The following is a 17,717-nucleotide window of genomic DNA, read 5'->3' on the forward strand; positions in this document are numbered from 1 at the left end:
GGCAACTCATGCGGGGGGGGACACGAGGAAGCAGTAACCCTGACCCAGTGCGCAGATGACTCAGTGCACATGTCAATGGAATAAATGAGGCTTACACTCTAAACCCCCCGGGTCAGATTGACCCAGAATTGGGTCCCATTCGGCGTGACTCTTTTCTCAGTAAAAATATGATCCTCTTTCCGATCATATTTGACCCTTTCTGGGTCATTTTTAACCCTTTCTGGGTCACATTTGATCCGTTCTGTGTCATATTTGACCTGGAAAAGGGTCATGCCGAATGGGACTCAATTCTGGATCAATCTGACACGGGGACTTTTCAGAGTGTATAATCCATAAGGCATAAAGAGTCAAGATTTCATGGGGGGGGTCACAGTTTCATAAGACACCGACTTTTCTAGGGTTTCGGCTGCGGGGAGTTGCTATTGGGACATCTTGGCAAACCTTTTTTTTCGCGTTACACCGAAACCTTAATTCGTATTTTAGATATATATAGGGGTGGAGATTTCGTATCGAACGTGAAAATAATCGATGGGATGAACCACAAGATCGCATGCAACATAAAGTATCAAGACAAAAATTGCACTGTCGCTCAGCCATCGTCCCTGGTTCGACGTGAAGTGCCGCGCGCCATTCTAAACGCTCTCCCTTTTTGAAAATATTTTCCCGTTAAAATATAAGCAATGAATATGTTTTCTCTGAAGCAAGAAAGGGTTGAGCAGGCTCCAAATATATAAACAACGCTGCTTCTCACCTTTCAGTCCAGTTTCCCTCTTCAGACTTGAGGAAAAAAAACAGAAGCGATATTTTCAACGGCTAGACGTCAGCGTTGCTACTCCGAGCCAATGGAATTCCCGATAACGCACCCTCTTTTCAATCACGCGCTATCGCCTCGTCGTGTTTGCACAGCTCGTTATAAGCCTCTCTCCTATTGGCTTACTCACCCTCCTTCTTATCGCCGCTTGTTCGTTAAGTCACTTACATCGAGCTACTTTATTACTAGTTTACATAAAGCAAACATTGTTTCCGCTGCACTCGTTTGCTGCTATCATGCCGTGTTGTTTGAAGACAAGCACCCCGCATTTATGGTGCGGTGGTCGCAATAAAAATTGGCAATTTCTTTTGTCCATAAAAACGGGGTAACACTTGAGATTTGAAAGTGCCTTTTGGAGGAAGGTGATTTAGTATTTAACCCGCTGTCTGTGTTGACTGGTCCGCACAAAACCACACGTGCAGCGCTGGTAGGTCCGTACGCACCGCTGTACACCGTACCTGAAAGCGTACGGAATAATTATACCAAGATAATAAAGCTGAAATAAATTGTAACTTCGACGTTAGAGTTCAGCATCTTTTGAGAGGTCAGCTCATTGTTTGGCAACATTAAACTACCTCTGATTAAAGACAAACCAGGTGAGATTTTCGTTATTTCTTTTTTCTCAACAAAATAATGTGTACCGCAGTCAACTGTTCAAAGAATAGACGAGATTATTAGTTATGGAGACCTGTGTGTCGCCCGCCTCGCAGTTTTACTAGGTCGCAGAACGGAAGACGAAGAGATGACAGCGGCAGCCCTGCTGAAAGTTTGGCAACTGGAAGAGGTTACTGAGAGTCGGCAAGGAATGATCAATGATGGCTTTTAAGCCGTTTCTAACTTCACGTGGAAACGCGCAGTGTGCTGTACGCCTCATGGTCGTAAGGCAATCGAAGAAATCACGATGCCGGTGTGTCCGAAAGTAACAGAAGTGCCGTAAATACTGGCCACTCTTGCATCTTTTGAAAAAGCTTAATAACTCAGTGCGTAAACACCTAAACTAGTATGTAAGAACAACGTGGTCGTACCAAGTCAATGCTGTCGATGGTACACGCTGAATTTCATCCATACATCTGCTCTACAGTTTATCGTGGGTTAACGATATTTACTTTGGTGTCATTAACGCACGTCATTTCATCGACCATTAAAGAAAATTAAAAACACATGGCTTGATACACTTTCTTGGGTGGTTTACCCCCCAAGTGTCAGTGACCAACTGGTGATGGTAGCGGGGGAGTCCCTTCCCTCTCCCTAAAGTAAACAAAGTCCGCTATGCCCCGTAATCAGAAAGTGGGTGTATTTAAGTTGCGAACCGCATGCACCTTAATCACACTCCTTCCGAAATTTTTATTTGGTGTCATTTTGATGCCAGACCGAAATTTTAAAATTAAAGTTCTGAAAATCAGCCATCTATTCCGCATTTAACACAACACACAGCGTACAAAGTGTCTCTTTGAATAACCAACAAGAATTTTATTGAGCTTACTTTTCCAGCATTTATCGTTTGGTATATTAATTTCAGGTATCTGCCTGCCCTCATGGCGACCACCTGTTGCACGTGGTGCGTCCAATCGCCGCTTCTCAAACACTCCATTCGATCGATCCTTGGGGACAGCTTTTCTGGACCTGAGGGCTCCAAAGCTATCGAAAAATCTTTGACTGCTACAGATTCTGAGGAGAGAAAATACGCCACGGGGCCTTACGAAGGTCCTCCGTCCGCGTGTGTGAATCCGCCCCACACTGCCAGTAGTAGGCATATGAGCCAAGTCGGCAATCCGTCAACTCCTGATGAGGAGTCTGCGCTAAATTACCACGGACAGTCCGCTGCTCACCGTGGCGAGAGCGACGACCCCGCGGAGGACGGGGCAGTTAGCCAGGCCGAGCCCACCGAGGGGGCGTCTGCTCACCCGTCCGCCCCAGCGGGTGAAAACCAACCCTGTAAGGCGTCGTCAGTCCCGGGCGTTGAGCTCGGCTTGCTTGTTGATAAGGTCCCAATCGCCCACCTCCCGGGACCGTGCCGCCAACAACCCGTGTTTCTGAGAGATTTCTCCGGGTGGTATCGGCACTTTGGGCCCGTCCCACTCGCCACTGGCGGCTGGTCCTCGCTAGTGCACCCCGGACATGGGTGCGTAACACCTGCCTATCAATCGTTGGGTCTGACCGGACGGTGCGTCAGGCCAGGCGGGGAAATCCTGATTCATCCGGAAGCCTTCATTGCCGACAGACGGGTTGACTTTGCGCAAACGGAGGGAATCCGAGATTCAGGTAAGTTTATTCTTTTAATTTTCCATTTAAATTAATCAAAGTAAAAAAGGCTTTACACGGGAGAAGCAGGAACGAAGATGATTATAACTTATTCGAAAAATGAAACTTTCCACTTTCTGGACAAAATCCTTTTGAAAACGATTCATGATTCACACTTTTACATTAAACATTGATGTTAGAAAATCTCAAAAATAATATTTCCCCTTGTTTAACAGTTTCAGCATTGAATTGATGGAGGTTTAGAAAGCCACAATTTGATTTAAGAAAAAAGAACGATTGTTTTAATCGCTAAAATTAATAAGTAATTCAGCGTGTACCCGGTAATTGCGTGTTATTTATCACAGTGAAGCATCTTGAACAATTTTTGTCGAATTTATCTTTGTCAACTCTGTCATCTTTCAATCAATCCAGGGTTTTTTGCGCGACTTTCCACAGAAGGCCCCAACATTAATCTTTCGATTTATCCCAACTGCGAATTTGATGTGCATCCGTTTCCAGAACAAATGATGCTCCCTCAATTGCCAGGTAGTAATTACATTGCCCTTGGACGTTCGAGAGTAAAGACCACAATTAGTCTGTTCCCAAGCCTTTCTGCTTGAAGTGCATGCATATTGCCACTTGGAGTACCTTGGCTACACGGCGCGCCCACGCTATCACTACTTAGTCTCGACATCAGCTCATACTCACTGATAGCATTGACTTTTAATAACGGCAAGATGAAGGATTAGCCTCGACGATTTTGCCATGTTTCAAACTACTTGAGCGCAGCGTTGAACAGCGTCTACTTGATACCACTCTTGAAAGATACTAATATACCATAATATCATAAAAGGCATAGAATCGTTGCTACCCTGAAAAAAGTGAAATACTTCAGAATGTACTCTTTTTTGGTCTTCAAAACATTGTTAGTCTTCAAAACGTTGTTTTCATTAAGTATGTACATTAAAAAGGTTGATTTAATTATTAATACTCTCGAAGAGGAACAGGACGCGGCTATGACTCGTCAATTGAAATTAAATAAGTATATAATTTGTGGGCCATTTTCGATCAAAATGTTTCAAAGAGGGCATTAAAGACACGGAATATTTGAATTAATGATGCAAATTAGCACTGCGCGGAAAAAATAAATGGTTCAATGTTTCCTTCTCACTGGCAGTGGGTAAGGGCAGTGTGAGACAACAAACATGAAGGTATTGCTTCTTTAAAAGGCCCCAGAAACAGTGACCGGTTCGTAGGTCACATCTTTTTGCTTCCCGCTTGAATAAGTAACATACTGACGTTAGTGCGGGTGCAGAGGGCCAAACATGGCCCGGGAAATTGGTTTCTTCTAAGAGATTGGTGCAGCTATTGAATCATCTCCCCATACTTAGCAAAATTAAGACAGGTTGTGAAGAATTTTCCGGACTTCCCAACCACCAATATGTATTCAATAACACTCACAAGGGGGAATAATCAAAAACAAGCAATAAATACATCTGTATGAACATCGCCCCTACATAGTGCCACATGGTGTCAGCACCCCCCCCCCCCTATTAAATTTGCATGGCTGTACAAGTCAACCCCCCCCCCCAAGTCCCTAACTGCACCCCCATTTCCTGCTCAAAATATACGCCACTGGCTTCCAGACGTAGTCTTTTTCTTAGGGTTTCATCCAAAATCACGTTCGATCCGCAGCAATTGGTACCCACGCATGATATGTTTTTCTGCCCTTGTAACCAGGGAAAATCTATCAGTACTATAGCCACTGATCGATTTTGAGTTTGACCAAAGTCGTAGCGAAACCTCTAAACTTGAACGGAAAGTGCGAGATGACGAATCCTCCTTTGTGTTGGCAGGTGTCGTTTCTGTGACCCAATGGCCACCACGGTCAATCACAAGAGCGTTAACTTCTCATGAAAAAGAAATATTTTTTAAAACATTAAATCAATGCCTACGGCTTCGGGAGTTTTGCGCGAAGCCAGCAATCCTTACACCGACAACCGGCATGACGCTATCGCTGCAGGTGTCTTTTCGCGTGAGTACCGATTTGTTTGCTCAGCGGAGTTTACAAGCTTTTCCCATAGCCTTCTAAGCCCCATTGACACATCGAAAATACCAACACAAAAAAGCAAGGCCGCCTTTATTGACTCGCTCTTCTTTACGCGGTTTGTTTTATAATTCTGACACTTAGCGCTTATTAGTTTATAGCGGTATTTCCATTCGCGGGCAGGTTGTAAACTGAATTGTTGGAAAATGTAAACAAGATCACGAATTACCCCAATGGGGTGATGTCTCCCGGGCGTAGATCGACCTGTTTTTAAGAGGAGAATAAAGTGGTAGATGTACAGTTGGTGGTACATGTATAGACGCTTTGTGTGGTAGCCATCTTGCAGGGCAGTTGTTTTGTTCCACAGGGCGACCTCCTTTGTGTATTCCACATGGAACAACAGCACTGGCCTGCAAGATGGCAGCCATGGAAACCCCCCCCCAAGGCAACGAAAGAAAAGTGTGTTTTCATTGAAAATTGAATACGCTTGTGATGGGTATAAATAGAGAATTCAAATGATTGAAACTTCACAGCACTGCAGAGGGGCACGATGGTCCAACTTAGAGTTAATGCTGGAATCGGTTATTCCCGGGACGGAAACAGTTTCTTTATTGGCCAGGGTCAAACATTGTAGGGAGGCTTGAATTCACCGGAAAGGGAGCAACGTCGTCCGATATATTCTACCTTGATTGCCACAGCTACCTAGCAACATTAATGGCCGCGCTCTCTATTGGCGGTCAATGGGGGGAAATTGTGCCGAGTCAATAAGGGTCCATGCTGGGGACCAGCGAATCCATCAAAGTCGGCGCCTCATAATTGCAGCAAACATGGAAGATGTTTCACCAAGGTAACCAGGTGAGGCCGTCAATTTACTGCCGGCTGTAACAGCGCTGTAAAAAAAGTTTCCCTCGGCTCTCGCCGTCCAAATTACATCCAGTCTGTGGCTCGCCTGATCGGCTAATACGCTTCCACCCCCTTTTAGGAGGAATGACATGGTTTATTGTTTTATAACTGTGCCGTAATTATGCCAGCCGCTAAGTCGATAAATGGCGTATAAAGTAATTAAACTGGGCCATAAATAACTGGGGCTAATAATAAGTCAGGGGCGGCAGCTTTGGGCCACTCCAACCTCGCCCTAGCAACCAGTTTTTCTCTTTAATGTCAACTGAAATTCTCCAACCAGCCCGGCTGTGGACATAGTTGGTGGTCGCTCATGAGTTGTAAACGTTTTGCGCCTATCGTGCGCACTGAATTAATTGGGGTTGTTTGCAGTGATAAATTGATCTGCCGTCAAAAAAACAGCTACAAAGGAACATGCCAGTCAGTAGTTTAATTAATTTGTCAAGATAACCATGTAAATAAATACTGTGTTCTTCGCTGATTTCTATGTGTCCGAGTACTTTGCTAGGCACGACGTTTGGGTGGAAAGGAAACTTTAGGGGAAAGTCTTACGTCAATGGGCTCTTTGTTTTGTTGACCTTAGATCAGAGCAAGAAGATGGCACTTTGCTCAGAATCAGCGACACGTGTACCGTCTCGATCACCCAAAGTACCAAGGCATTCACGACGCCCTTGCCCCAAACGTAAAGCGACGAGGGCACCCCCGACTGGCCAGACGCCACCTTCTTCTCCACGGTCGCCCCCCTTGACTGGCACCGCCCCTCGGTCCGCAAAAGTTTGGAGTCCAGGTAAAGGAAACGACACTGTTGGCCGCGACGTTTCCCAGCCACAGGAACTTCGCAGTCACGAGGACCGCCAGGCTTCTCACGGAGGCCGTCCTGACCACCACCTGGTCGAAGGGAAAACACGTGATGAGTCGCAATGGAAACGGGGCGTAAGAATCGACGACGTGAAGAAGGAAACCAGCGTTGCAGGAGAGCTTGCACCGCGCGACGATGGCTGTTTAGTGTCGAAAAATCAACGGAACCTGGAAGTTACAGCTAGAAAGCGGGGTGGCAGCGACTCCGTCCGTCTCAGCTCACCAGGTAAGTAAACAGCATCGACATCATTATGACTAATACCAACATTAACACTCCAACAGTACTATTACCAGTACTATTTCCACGAAGGCCCCCATAAATCTGAGCATACACCACGGGCGTCGTATAAAAACATCTACCAGACTCGCAATGCCTTTGAACCGACTGAAGCCCCCGGCGGCCATTTTACTGTGCCGAATTCAAAGTTGGTTGACTCACTTGCAGTTGATACTGTTGATGTTATGAACGAATTTGGTTAAGAATCAGCGAGCAAACCTTTGTATTACCTCTGTATTCGACACGGTCAGATGTCCGTTTATTTTAAACGCGCTGGTTTACGGACACCAAAGGTCGCCTAATGGATGGTGTGAGCCAGCGTTAGGATCACTGATCAAAATCCAGACTCTGCGAAACAAGCATGCCTTGATAACGGATCCCGATTTTTTTAATATGAAGTCCGTGGCGCATGGTATACGCCCGTTTTCAGTTTCAGACGAGTCCCCGTCGGACGAGAAGAGCCCCACCAAGCGACAGCGCAGGATCCGCACCACCTTCACCCCGGAGCAGCTGCGGGAGCTCGAGTGCGTTTTCCAGATGACGCATTACCCGGATGTTCAAACACGGGACATTTTAGCCGCCAAAACCTGCCTTGGAGAGCAGAGAATCCAGGTGAGGAATATTACTGCACATCTTGGAGTCCCGTGCATCGTGAGTGAACGCCTTGTGTACCGACTATTCCTTCAGAACTATCATTTCTTTGACCACAATTTTGAGTAACTGAGAATATTATGGTTGTCTTGACCATATTCAACTTAATAACTGACGTCAATCTCTCCAGAAATCGCGTGAGGTGATCCCTTCCATTTTTGCTTTTTGGTTTAGCATTGTCCCACAAAATATTAACTGTTGAAGCAACCACGCCAGCCTGTTATTATTACTGTTATTATTTCTCTTGCTTTCTACCTCAAACAGATCTGGTTTCAGAACAGACGTGCCAAATGGCGGAAGTACGAGCGACTGGGCAACTTTGGTGGGCTGCAAGACCTCAAGATTACGCACATTGTCCCAGCACCCAAATCTCTACCACGCATCGACTTTGCGGTACGTGTCTAGTTCCTTAACGAGTCGAACTGGTGGGTACGGAGCTCTGGAAGTGCCATCCGGCTTGTAGAGATCGTGACACATTTTTCTCGGGATGACAACATAATAAAGGCAAGATGTCGACATCCTAAAAGTTGGATAATGACATCCTGAGATAATCATTAGCTCATGATGTCATCATCCAGAGACATCCACCAAGTGTGATGTCTACTTCATTACTCGTAACAGGTGATGAGACATCATGACGTGTTATCATTCTAATTAAAATCATGAATGGCAACAGGAGAACAGTGCTTTGAAAAACACTACCAACTCAGACCACCTGTTTTCACGGTGGTTTGTCACGGCAGCCATTGACAAATAATGTCATCATACCACTTCTACGTCATCCCATTACAAATTAACTCAGGATGTCGTCATCCAACTTTTAGGACATCGTCATCCCATGATAAATTAATTATATCGGGTTGTTGTCATCTCCATTCCAGGCTGTCTTCATCTTGTGATAAGACATCTCATGATGTCGCTACATTGCCCGTAATATGTCGTCATCCTGAGATAAAATATGTCAGGATCTTGACAAGTAGGATGGCACTTCCAGAGCTCCGTAGGAAGGTCCTTGTCCTCGGAATTGTATCTCCACCGGGATGTGCTAATGCCTTTTACATTTGTTTGTGTAGAAAGTAAAGACGAAGCAAGCATTGTGGGGTCGCTACAATTCAGTGCATGTAGATTCAGCGAGCACATGTAATGTGCATAAGAGTGTTGATTTGTTTCGTTCCGACAAATCTGTTTGGTGAAGCTCGAAAAAATATATAGGTCACAAAATTGCACGTTCCTATCATCATGTCGGTGGGAATGAGTGAATCAAGGGGGGCTTGGAGCGCACAGAAACCTCTGTGACGGTTTTCTGTCTGTGGTACCACTCTCTATTTCAGAAACGTGACCCAAGTGTCCACTCATTTGCCGAGTGCTCATTAGCCGGCGAATTCTCCTCCATCAGTGGACTGCCAACGTCACCTTTTCCAATTCTCCAATCAGCGGCCGGCATCGCCATACCGGCCCCGCCCATCATCCCCTCTCTGTCGCCCATTGGTCCGATGCCTGGCCTCAATCCAAAGATCACGGGAGAGGATCGGAAGTGCTCGAGCATAGCGAGTCTACGGCTCAAGGCCCAACGGCACGGAATGGAGTCCGTGGTCTCCTACTGAAATTAAAGGACTGGATGAACCGCAGAAACTATTACACCTCTTGAATCAGCTGGCTTTACTTAGTCCACCAAGTACCACTTACCGTACTCCACTATCGTTGGAGTGGGGGGGGAGTATTGAGAAACGCATTGATTTCGCACACTCCCGATTTACCCCACCCGCTACATTTTCTCCGATATCATTACAGTATATGATAAAATTATTAGATCATGCCGAGCCTTGAGTTTTCCACAGATTTCTTGTGGTCATATTGAAATACAATTGTATGAAACTCGGACGCAGTTATTTTGTCCTCGGAACATATCCGTTTTTTCCAAGACACGACGGCCCACTGAAAGCAAAAACCTATGTCTAACGAAACTGACTTTGTAGTGGTTGTCTCTTCGTTCATGCCAAGTCTCACGAGGATTGCAGCTACGGCAGTGGTCAGAGCGCCTCAAGAGCAAAAGTCATTATCAGTTGGTCAAAAAAAGAATGTAGAAATGCAATCTAGGTCCCACCGAGATTTGAACTCGGATCGCGAGATTCAGAGTCTCGAGTGCTAACCATTACACCATGGGACCCTCGTTGATGTTCTAAAAAATTAATGCATTTTGTAACGTTTGCTTGCTCTCGCCACTGATGTAAATACTGAATGAAAGAGTTGTACATCCGTCCAGTAACTGTGTATTTTGTCTTTGTTTGAATAAATAAATAAAAGAAATTTTACCAAGGTGTCGCTCATCCTGTAGCCGGCATGGTCACTGTAGCAAAACTGGACTAATCTGTGTATGTCTCGTTTCGTTATTTTTCTGTGAATGTACAAATAAAATGTTCCGAATGGGAATAATACGGACCTCAAATGGTACGGAAAAAAATGTGAATAAACAATTCATTCATGTCCCATCACATTCGGATATTTCGCATTATAGATGAAGAAAAAAAAAACCAGGTCCCACCGAGATTTGAACTCGGATCGCGAGATTCAAAGTCTCGAGTGCTAACCATTACACCATGGGACCTTCTGATTGATGAGAATTTGCTCTAAACCTCGGGAGTAATTCATGTATTTAATTTTGGAAATTGATTTGACATACATTTAGGATTTAAAGTTTATTTCTAAATTAAAACTAAAAAAACTGAACAATGCAGTATGAGGTATCTGCTGGTGTAACGTGTCTCTGTGATAGAAACACCCCCCCCCGCCAACAAGTCATCAGTATTTACACCAACATGATATCCCCATTGACTGGTTAGCCGCAATCTAGGAAGCAGAGAAATATAGCAGACAGCATCAGGCAGAAACGAAGTTGGAAAACAGTTTAAGATAAAGTGTGATGGAATGCCAATATGCATGTTTACAACTCTGATTAGCCCCAGTAGGCCGATGGGGGATACGTCGCTGTCGCTCAAAGTCTTAGCATAAGACAGCGTTAATGACGACAAAGCTTGCATTTCACAAACATCGCATTTAAGTAGATCTCTTCAATTAGGTCAGGTAGGTTCTTCGGTGAAAAATCGATCGTTTCCTCAAATTCTGGTGTGCCAGAAATATTGAAAACAACATCGAAAAAAAGAGGTCCCACCTAGGTATGAACTTGGACTTCAGAATTCAGATTCTCAAGTGCTGACCATATGGGACCGTCGCCGACAATGAAAAATTTCTACTAGTCATCATGCCAAATCATTCTGTTTTGACAAGACAAAAATATGACATGGATTTCTGATATCCTACCTTTCAGCAATTAGCAGATAAATTTATGGACCACAGCGATGGAACTCCTGGCACAGTATTGTACCTTACAAAGTTACAATGAAGTCAGTTGAAAGCCGATGGTGCTCACGCACGTTTTCCATTTTCAAATGAAAATTGCTTGTCGGCCGCGTGGCCTAATGGATAAGGCGTCCGACTTCGGATCGGAAGATTGAGGGTTCGAATCCCTTCGTGGTCACCTTACTTTTTGTAAAAGACGGGTAACTCAAAAATCCAGGAACATAGGCAGCCCACATGCCCGAATATGGAGAGACTATTGTTGCGATTATTAGTAAATAACACTGCTTTTTCAATGTAAAAAAAAATTGGGATTGATAAGCATCAGCGTTTTAGGTCTCGAGACCTGGTCTCCGTCTCGAGACCATTTTTGTGGTCTCGATCTGAATAATAATAATGATGATAACAATTGAAAATTTATAATGCGCCGTTTCCATAAAAATGATCAACGGCACAGTACAAGTTAACTTAAAAATAAGTAATTTAAGAAATGAAAGGATAAGGATAAATGAATGAATGTCACCGCGCTCGTTCCCAAACCTCAGTATGGGGATACGTCTGCCCCGTCAACAGGGAGAACCTAACCCTGCTGGCATCGGTGATGTCTCGATCTTTTCCGGGGACAGACGCCTCTAACCCTACCTACGATAACATAAAAGTAATTATACCAGACACGGTGACACTAAAATAATTAAGTCTCGGTCTTGGAAGGGTTCGTCTCCGTCTTGAAAGTGCTGGTCTCGGTCTTTGTCTCGGATGTCAAAGTCTAGGGCCTCCCCATCGAGACCTGTCGAGACCACAGCAAAATGTTCCCCTAGCTACCACTCATGAACGCACTCGCCAGCTGTCATATATTTCTGTTGAAATTAAATGAAAATAGGCTGGGGAATTCATGGTTATAGGCCTAAGTAAACCATACGCCTGATATTGGTATTGAAATATCAAAGTCTGCAGCTCATCGCAACTAGGAGAGAAAGAGAAAGTGTCAAGTCTCGAAGAAATATTTAATCTATTATGTTTGGTGTGTAACATGTATTATTTTTTCATTTCACATGATCAGTATAATTATGTACCTTTTCCTTGTTTACCTTCGTATAAAAAGTATACATTTCTAAAGATTGGTCTCGGTCTCGGTCTCGACCTGCAAAAGTCTCGCTCCAGAAGTCTTGGTCTCGGTCTTGAAGGACTGTGTCTCGGTCTTGGTTTCGAATGCCTTTGTCTCGGACCTCGAGGTCATGCCTGTTAACTCTAGGGTGTTCAAAAAAGGAAAGCGGATCTCATTGAGATCTGAACTTGGACCACTATACCACAAATCGAGGCAACTCCGTCCATACTTCGTCCGAGACCGCGTGGCCTAATGGATAAGGCGTCCGACTTCGGATCGGAAGATTGAGGGTTCGAATCCCTTCGTGGTCGAATGATTTCAAGATGTATTTTTTTTTGTCACTCTCTTGTTATCAGTGATCGAAGTTTTTACCTATTGTGCCGTGTGGATAATACAATAAATTGTAAAATCAAGTGGACACTAATGCGTTGCGCCAGTGAAATCATCAAAACGTTCAATCGAAGCGTGGCACCTTACTTTTCCCCGCATTATGAGGAAATATTATATACCGTGCTTTTATATGATAAAATGTAGACAAATAAACATTCACGACAGGTAATAAATGTGGTTGAATAGATGAAGCAAAGGCAGCAGAAGATTTGCGTGGTAGCCATTTTGTAGGGCATTTCTTTTGTTCCAGATAGAAACCCTCCTTTGTGCATTCCCTGTAGAACAAAAGCACTGGCCTGCAAGATGGCAGCTCCGCAAACCTCTCATACTGTAAACTACAGACATATTGCGCGTAAAATAACTTACCCAGTGTAAATTATTGTCAGAGTTATACCTCAAAAGCGAAAGTCATTATCACTAGGTCAAAAAAGAAAATAAAAATGCGAGTCAGGTCCCACCGAGATTTGAACTCGGATCGCGAGATTCAGAGTCTCGAGTGCTAACCATTACACCATGGGACCTTCGTTTACGTTCTTACAAATTAATGGATTTTGTGACAATTGCTTGTTTTGATTACTAAATACCGAAGAAAAAGAGCTCATATCCGTTCAGTAACGGTTTTATTTTTGCGTTTGTTTGAAAACAATAACATGAAAACAAAGGTGTCGGTCGGCCTTATGTTGTCTGCTTCGTAACTGTAGCAACAAATAAATAAATAAACTGAAATGCGCCTGTCTCGTTTCATAATTTTCAGTGGATGCAACGTTAACCATCAAATCTTCCATCCGGGAATAAAATAATATTGATTAAAACTAGCACTGGAACAGAAAGTTTAAAACACATATCCATGTTATAATTTCGCATAAGGCGTACTCAAAAGATGAAACAAAACTATAGGTCCCACCGAGATTTGAACGAGATTTGAGTAGCAAAACTGGACTAATCTGTGTATGTCTCGTTTCGTTATTTTTCTGTGAATGTACAAATAAAATGTTCCGAATGGGAATAATACGGACCTCAAATGGTACGGAAAAAATGTGAATAAAAAATTCATTCATGTCCCATCACATTCGGATATTTCGCATTATAGATGAAGAAAAAAAAAAGGTCCCACCGAGATTTGAACTCGGATCGCGAGATTCAAAGTCTCGAGTGCTAACCATTACACCATGGGACCCTCCGAGGGGTTATAATTTGCATAAAATTTTAGATTATTATTTGACAGGAGAAATGAATTGACACACATTTGGGATTTATTTTTTTATTTCTAAAACCCAAAACGGCACAATTCATTTTATAAGGTATTTTTATAGACAAAATTAAAAATTATAAAATTTATAAGGTGCCTGGGAAGTGTAAAGTGTCTCTCTGATAAAAGACAACCCGCTCCGCCAACATCAATATTAACACCAACATGATATCCCCACTGACTGGTCAGCCGTCATCTAGAAAGCAGAGAAACTTTGCAGATAGCATTGAGGCAGAAACGAAGTTGGAAAACGGTTTCAGATGCAGTCCGATGGAATGTCCAAGTTGACACCTCCTAGGAAGCGGATGGGGAACAGGTTAATATCGCTCAAGGTCTTAGCAAAAGAAAAGGTGAAGTGCGACAGAGCTCGTGCATCTCGTACACATTGCATTCAGGTAGATCTCTTGTCCGGCAGTTGTTTTTTTTTTTTATGAAACACTGGATTAAAAAAGCAATCATGCATTCACGATCTGTTAATGCAAAAACATTTTTAAGTACACACAAAAAAGAGGTCCCACCGAGATTTGAACTCGGATTGCGAGATTCAGAGTCTCGAGTGCTAACCATTACACCATGGGACCGTCGGTTATATTGAACAATTTTCTTGGTCATCATGCAAAAATCGTACTATTTTGATAAGACAAAAATATGATGAGGCTTTCTGATATACTACCTTTTAAAAATTAGCAGATAAATTATGGAACCAACAATGGAATTCCTTGCACAATATTGAACCTTATAAAGAAGTCAGTGAAAATCCTGCAGTGCTCACGCACCTTCTCAGTTCTTAAAGGGTGAGTGGTTGTCGGACGCGTGCCTAATAGATAAGGCGTCGGAGTCCGGATCGGAGGATTGAGGGTAAGTATGACGACTTTCGTGGTCGTCTTACTTTTTTAAAGTGGTAACTCACAAATCCAGGAACATATTGAAAGCAGCCCCCATAGGCCCTAATAAGGAGAAGCCATTGTGGCGATTACTGGTTACCACTGCTTTCTCTATGTATATAAAATAGATTGATACGCATTGGCTGTTAGAAGTGAAAGATCTTTTGACATGGACAGCAGTGTTCTTGATCGAGGAGCCGTCATCGACCAGTCAAATGAGGGTTTGCATGGCTGCCATCTTTAATACGCGCCAGTGCTTTTGTTTCACAATGTACGCACAAAGAACTAGGAGGTTTCTCTGTGGAATAAGAGAACTACCCTGCGAAATGGCTACCACGCAAGGCCTCTATTGCAAGTAGCTGTCAGAATGCGTCCGCCCCTCAGATTTAATACATTTCACACGTACTCTTCCATCGTTCAAAACTGTCGTGTGCTTAGAGTGCACAACACAAATAAAAAATTACAATAATATTCATGAAATTAAACGCACTGTATTTGAAGTCTGTTCATTTTAGAAAGCTTTTTTTGTCAAACACAACAATTCATTCATTTTAACTCTAGGGTGTTCAAAACAGGAAAGCAGGTCGCATCGAGGTCTGAACTTGGACCACTATACCACAGATGGAGGCAACTCCGTCCGTAGGTCGTCGGAGACCGCGTGGCCTAATGGATAAGGCGTCCGACTTCGGATCGGAAGATTGAGGGTTCGAATCCCTTCGTGGTCGATGGTTTCAAGATTTTTTTGCCCCCCTCTTGATATCAGCCATCAAAGTTGCCACTGTTGTGCCGTGTGGATAATACAATAAGTTAAAAAACAAATAAACATTCACGACAGGTAATAAATATGGTGGAATAGATGAAGCAAGGGCAGCAGAAGATTTGCGTGGTAGCCATTTTGTAGGGCATTTCTTTTGTTCCAGAGAGAAACCCTCCTTTGTGCATTCCCTGTGGAGCAAAAGCACTGGCCTGCAAGATGGCAGCTCCGCAAACCTCTTATACTGTAAACTACATACATATTGCGCGTAAAATAACATACCCAGACTACAGTGCAAATTATTGTAAACGTTTTACCTCAAAAGAAAAAGTCATTATCAGTTGGTCAAAAAAGAAAATAAAAATGCAAGCCAGGTCCCACCGAGATTTGAACTCGGATCGCGAGATTCAGAGTCTCGAGTGCTAACCATTACACCATGGGACCCTGGTTTACGTTCTTACAAATTGATGGATTTGTGACATTATGCTTGTTCCGGTCACTAAATACTGAATGAGAAAGAGTTGTATATCCACCCAGTGATTGCGAATGTTCCCTTTGTTAAAAAAGAAACAATGAAATTAAATCGAGGTGTCGGTCGGCTCTATGATAGTCTATTTGATAAGTTTGGCAAGAGAAACTGAATTTAAACGTGTCTGTCTCGTTTCATTAGTTTTCCATGAAATTTCCAACATCAAATGTTCCAAATGGGAATAAAATAATAATCATGGATTCCAAATGGAACTGAAAAAGAAAAAAATCAGAGTCTTGAAAGCTAACCGTTACATCATGGGACCCTTTTCCATGCAAGTCTCGTGTCAAAGTCGCGGTACAGTAGCAGGAAAAGCTGATGTATCTTTCTTGATATCCTAACTTCTAAAAATTAGCTCATTACCCAAGCAACGGAATTCACTGTAGTGTTTTCAACCGTACAACGAAGTCAACCGAGAGCCTGTGTGTTAAGACGGACGTTACCCTCAGTGCATTCTCAAATGAAAATCAAGCTTTGGATCGGGAGATTCAGGTTTGAATCCCTTCGCAGTCGAATGATTTTGAGAAGTATTTTTGTTTTTCCCTGTCGATTTCAGCAATCAAAGCTGTTACCTATTATGTCGTTGCAATATCAAGCAAACACCTGCGCTGCAACAATTTAGTCTTCAACAACCAATACCTTGAATTGAGGCGTGGCAGTTTATTTTTTCCGCGTTTAAAACCAGTTGTCGCTGGATGACGTGTAAACACACACACAAATTGTCCTTATTTGTTCCACGGAGGACGCGTAGGCCTACACTTCTTTAAGAATTCCTTTTTTTCATGTTTGTGTTTGACGTATTAACGCGTTGTTTTTGGTTGGGCCAAAAGTGCAGAAGACAATCCTACACGCGGAGTTTTTAAAGACCTCCATTTTTTTGGGGGGGGGGCGATTTGCTAGGGAGCCAAACCACACTTACAAAAGAGATAAAAACTAGGTAGGTTTGCGGTAGCACCATGGATATATCTCTTTTTTGAGTATGAAAAAAAAAACGGTGGCACTCAACGTTTCGGACAGTATGCTCTGTCCATCGTCAGGAGACTGCAGAGGGTCCAGTGATGAGGGCAGTGAAGTGTGGAGAGGATGTTAACTCAGGATGCAACTGGTGGCTTGGGGGGGGGGAGTGTGGGGGAAGGTAGCCAAGGGTGTAGGGGACCAATAGCCTGGAAATGTCCTGTAGGTATAGGGGACGCATTGGACTTGGATGTGAGGATGGGACGCCAGATGTCGCTGATGTGGAAACCGATGTCTTACAAGTGTGAGTATGTTGTTCTCAGTGATTTCGATACTTCTCTGATGCGGCGTGGGTACCAGTGCTTGATGCTGGTGAGGAGTTCGGCTTTGCTCCAGTCGATCTTGTGATCTTCGATGTGGGACTGCTTGATGATGGCAGACTTGTCGTATTCTCCTTTTTTGCAATGGGCTTTGCATTCATTGAGTCTGGTAGGGAGGTCCTCGCCGGTGGGAACGTCTGGACACGCGCCACAACTTTTACTAGAGCATTTGAAAAACGGCTGAACGTAAAAACTCGGGGGGGGGGGAGAATGAAAATCCTGTTGCCTAAACTCAAGAGTTGTGCTTCCCTAAACATTTTATGGGCACCGGAAATAAAAGTTGAAGAATATGCGCAAAAAACCCACCCCAGCTGCTTTTTTTCGGGGAAGAAA

At 43.6% G+C, this 17,717-nt stretch overlaps 1 protein-coding gene and 9 non-coding genes across 10 annotated transcripts; 4 read left to right on the top strand and 6 right to left on the bottom strand.

The window, feature by feature from the left end:
* The first annotated feature begins 879 nt into the window (after positions 1–879).
* Positions 880–10,515, top strand: LOC110974886 (uncharacterized). The gene is made up of 6 exons (XM_022226818.2): positions 880–1,407; positions 2,331–3,073; positions 6,583–7,083; positions 7,565–7,746; positions 8,050–8,178; positions 9,117–10,515. The coding sequence occupies exons 2-6, from the start codon at positions 2,347–2,349 to the stop codon at positions 9,387–9,389; spliced, it is 1,812 nt and encodes a 603-aa protein (XP_022082510.2). The 5' UTR covers positions 880–1,407; positions 2,331–2,346; the 3' UTR covers positions 9,390–10,515.
* Trnaq-cug (transfer RNA glutamine (anticodon CUG)) lies at positions 9,881–9,952 on the bottom strand. The gene has a single exon. It is a non-coding gene; the product is annotated as a tRNA-Gln (tRNA).
* Positions 10,319–10,390, bottom strand: Trnaq-uug (transfer RNA glutamine (anticodon UUG)). The gene has a single exon. It is a non-coding gene; the product is annotated as a tRNA-Gln (tRNA).
* A 732-nt stretch (positions 10,516–11,247) lies between the features above and the next one.
* Positions 11,248–11,320, top strand: Trnar-ucg (transfer RNA arginine (anticodon UCG)). Its single transcript has one exon. It is a non-coding gene; the product is annotated as a tRNA-Arg (tRNA).
* A 1,162-nt stretch (positions 11,321–12,482) lies between these two features.
* Positions 12,483–12,555, top strand: Trnar-ucg (transfer RNA arginine (anticodon UCG)). The gene has a single exon. It is a non-coding gene; the product is annotated as a tRNA-Arg (tRNA).
* A 528-nt stretch (positions 12,556–13,083) lies between these two features.
* Trnaq-cug (transfer RNA glutamine (anticodon CUG)) lies at positions 13,084–13,155 on the bottom strand. Its single transcript has one exon. It is a non-coding gene; the product is annotated as a tRNA-Gln (tRNA).
* Positions 13,156–13,739: 584 nt separating this feature from the next.
* Trnaq-uug (transfer RNA glutamine (anticodon UUG)) lies at positions 13,740–13,811 on the bottom strand. Its single transcript has one exon. It is a non-coding gene; the product is annotated as a tRNA-Gln (tRNA).
* A 581-nt stretch (positions 13,812–14,392) lies between these two features.
* On the bottom strand, positions 14,393–14,464 carry Trnaq-cug (transfer RNA glutamine (anticodon CUG)). Its single transcript has one exon. It is a non-coding gene; the product is annotated as a tRNA-Gln (tRNA).
* A 955-nt stretch (positions 14,465–15,419) lies between these two features.
* Positions 15,420–15,492, top strand: Trnar-ucg (transfer RNA arginine (anticodon UCG)). The gene has a single exon. It is a non-coding gene; the product is annotated as a tRNA-Arg (tRNA).
* Positions 15,493–15,893: 401 nt separating this feature from the next.
* On the bottom strand, positions 15,894–15,965 carry Trnaq-cug (transfer RNA glutamine (anticodon CUG)). Its single transcript has one exon. It is a non-coding gene; the product is annotated as a tRNA-Gln (tRNA).
* Between the last annotated feature and the right edge of the window lie 1,752 nt (positions 15,966–17,717).

This window comes from Acanthaster planci, linkage group LG20 (assembly GCF_054643075.1).
Source record: "Acanthaster planci isolate LZ-2023a linkage group LG20, COTS_SCS, whole genome shotgun sequence".
Classification (NCBI taxonomy): Eukaryota; Metazoa; Echinodermata; class Asteroidea; order Valvatida; family Acanthasteridae; genus Acanthaster; species Acanthaster planci.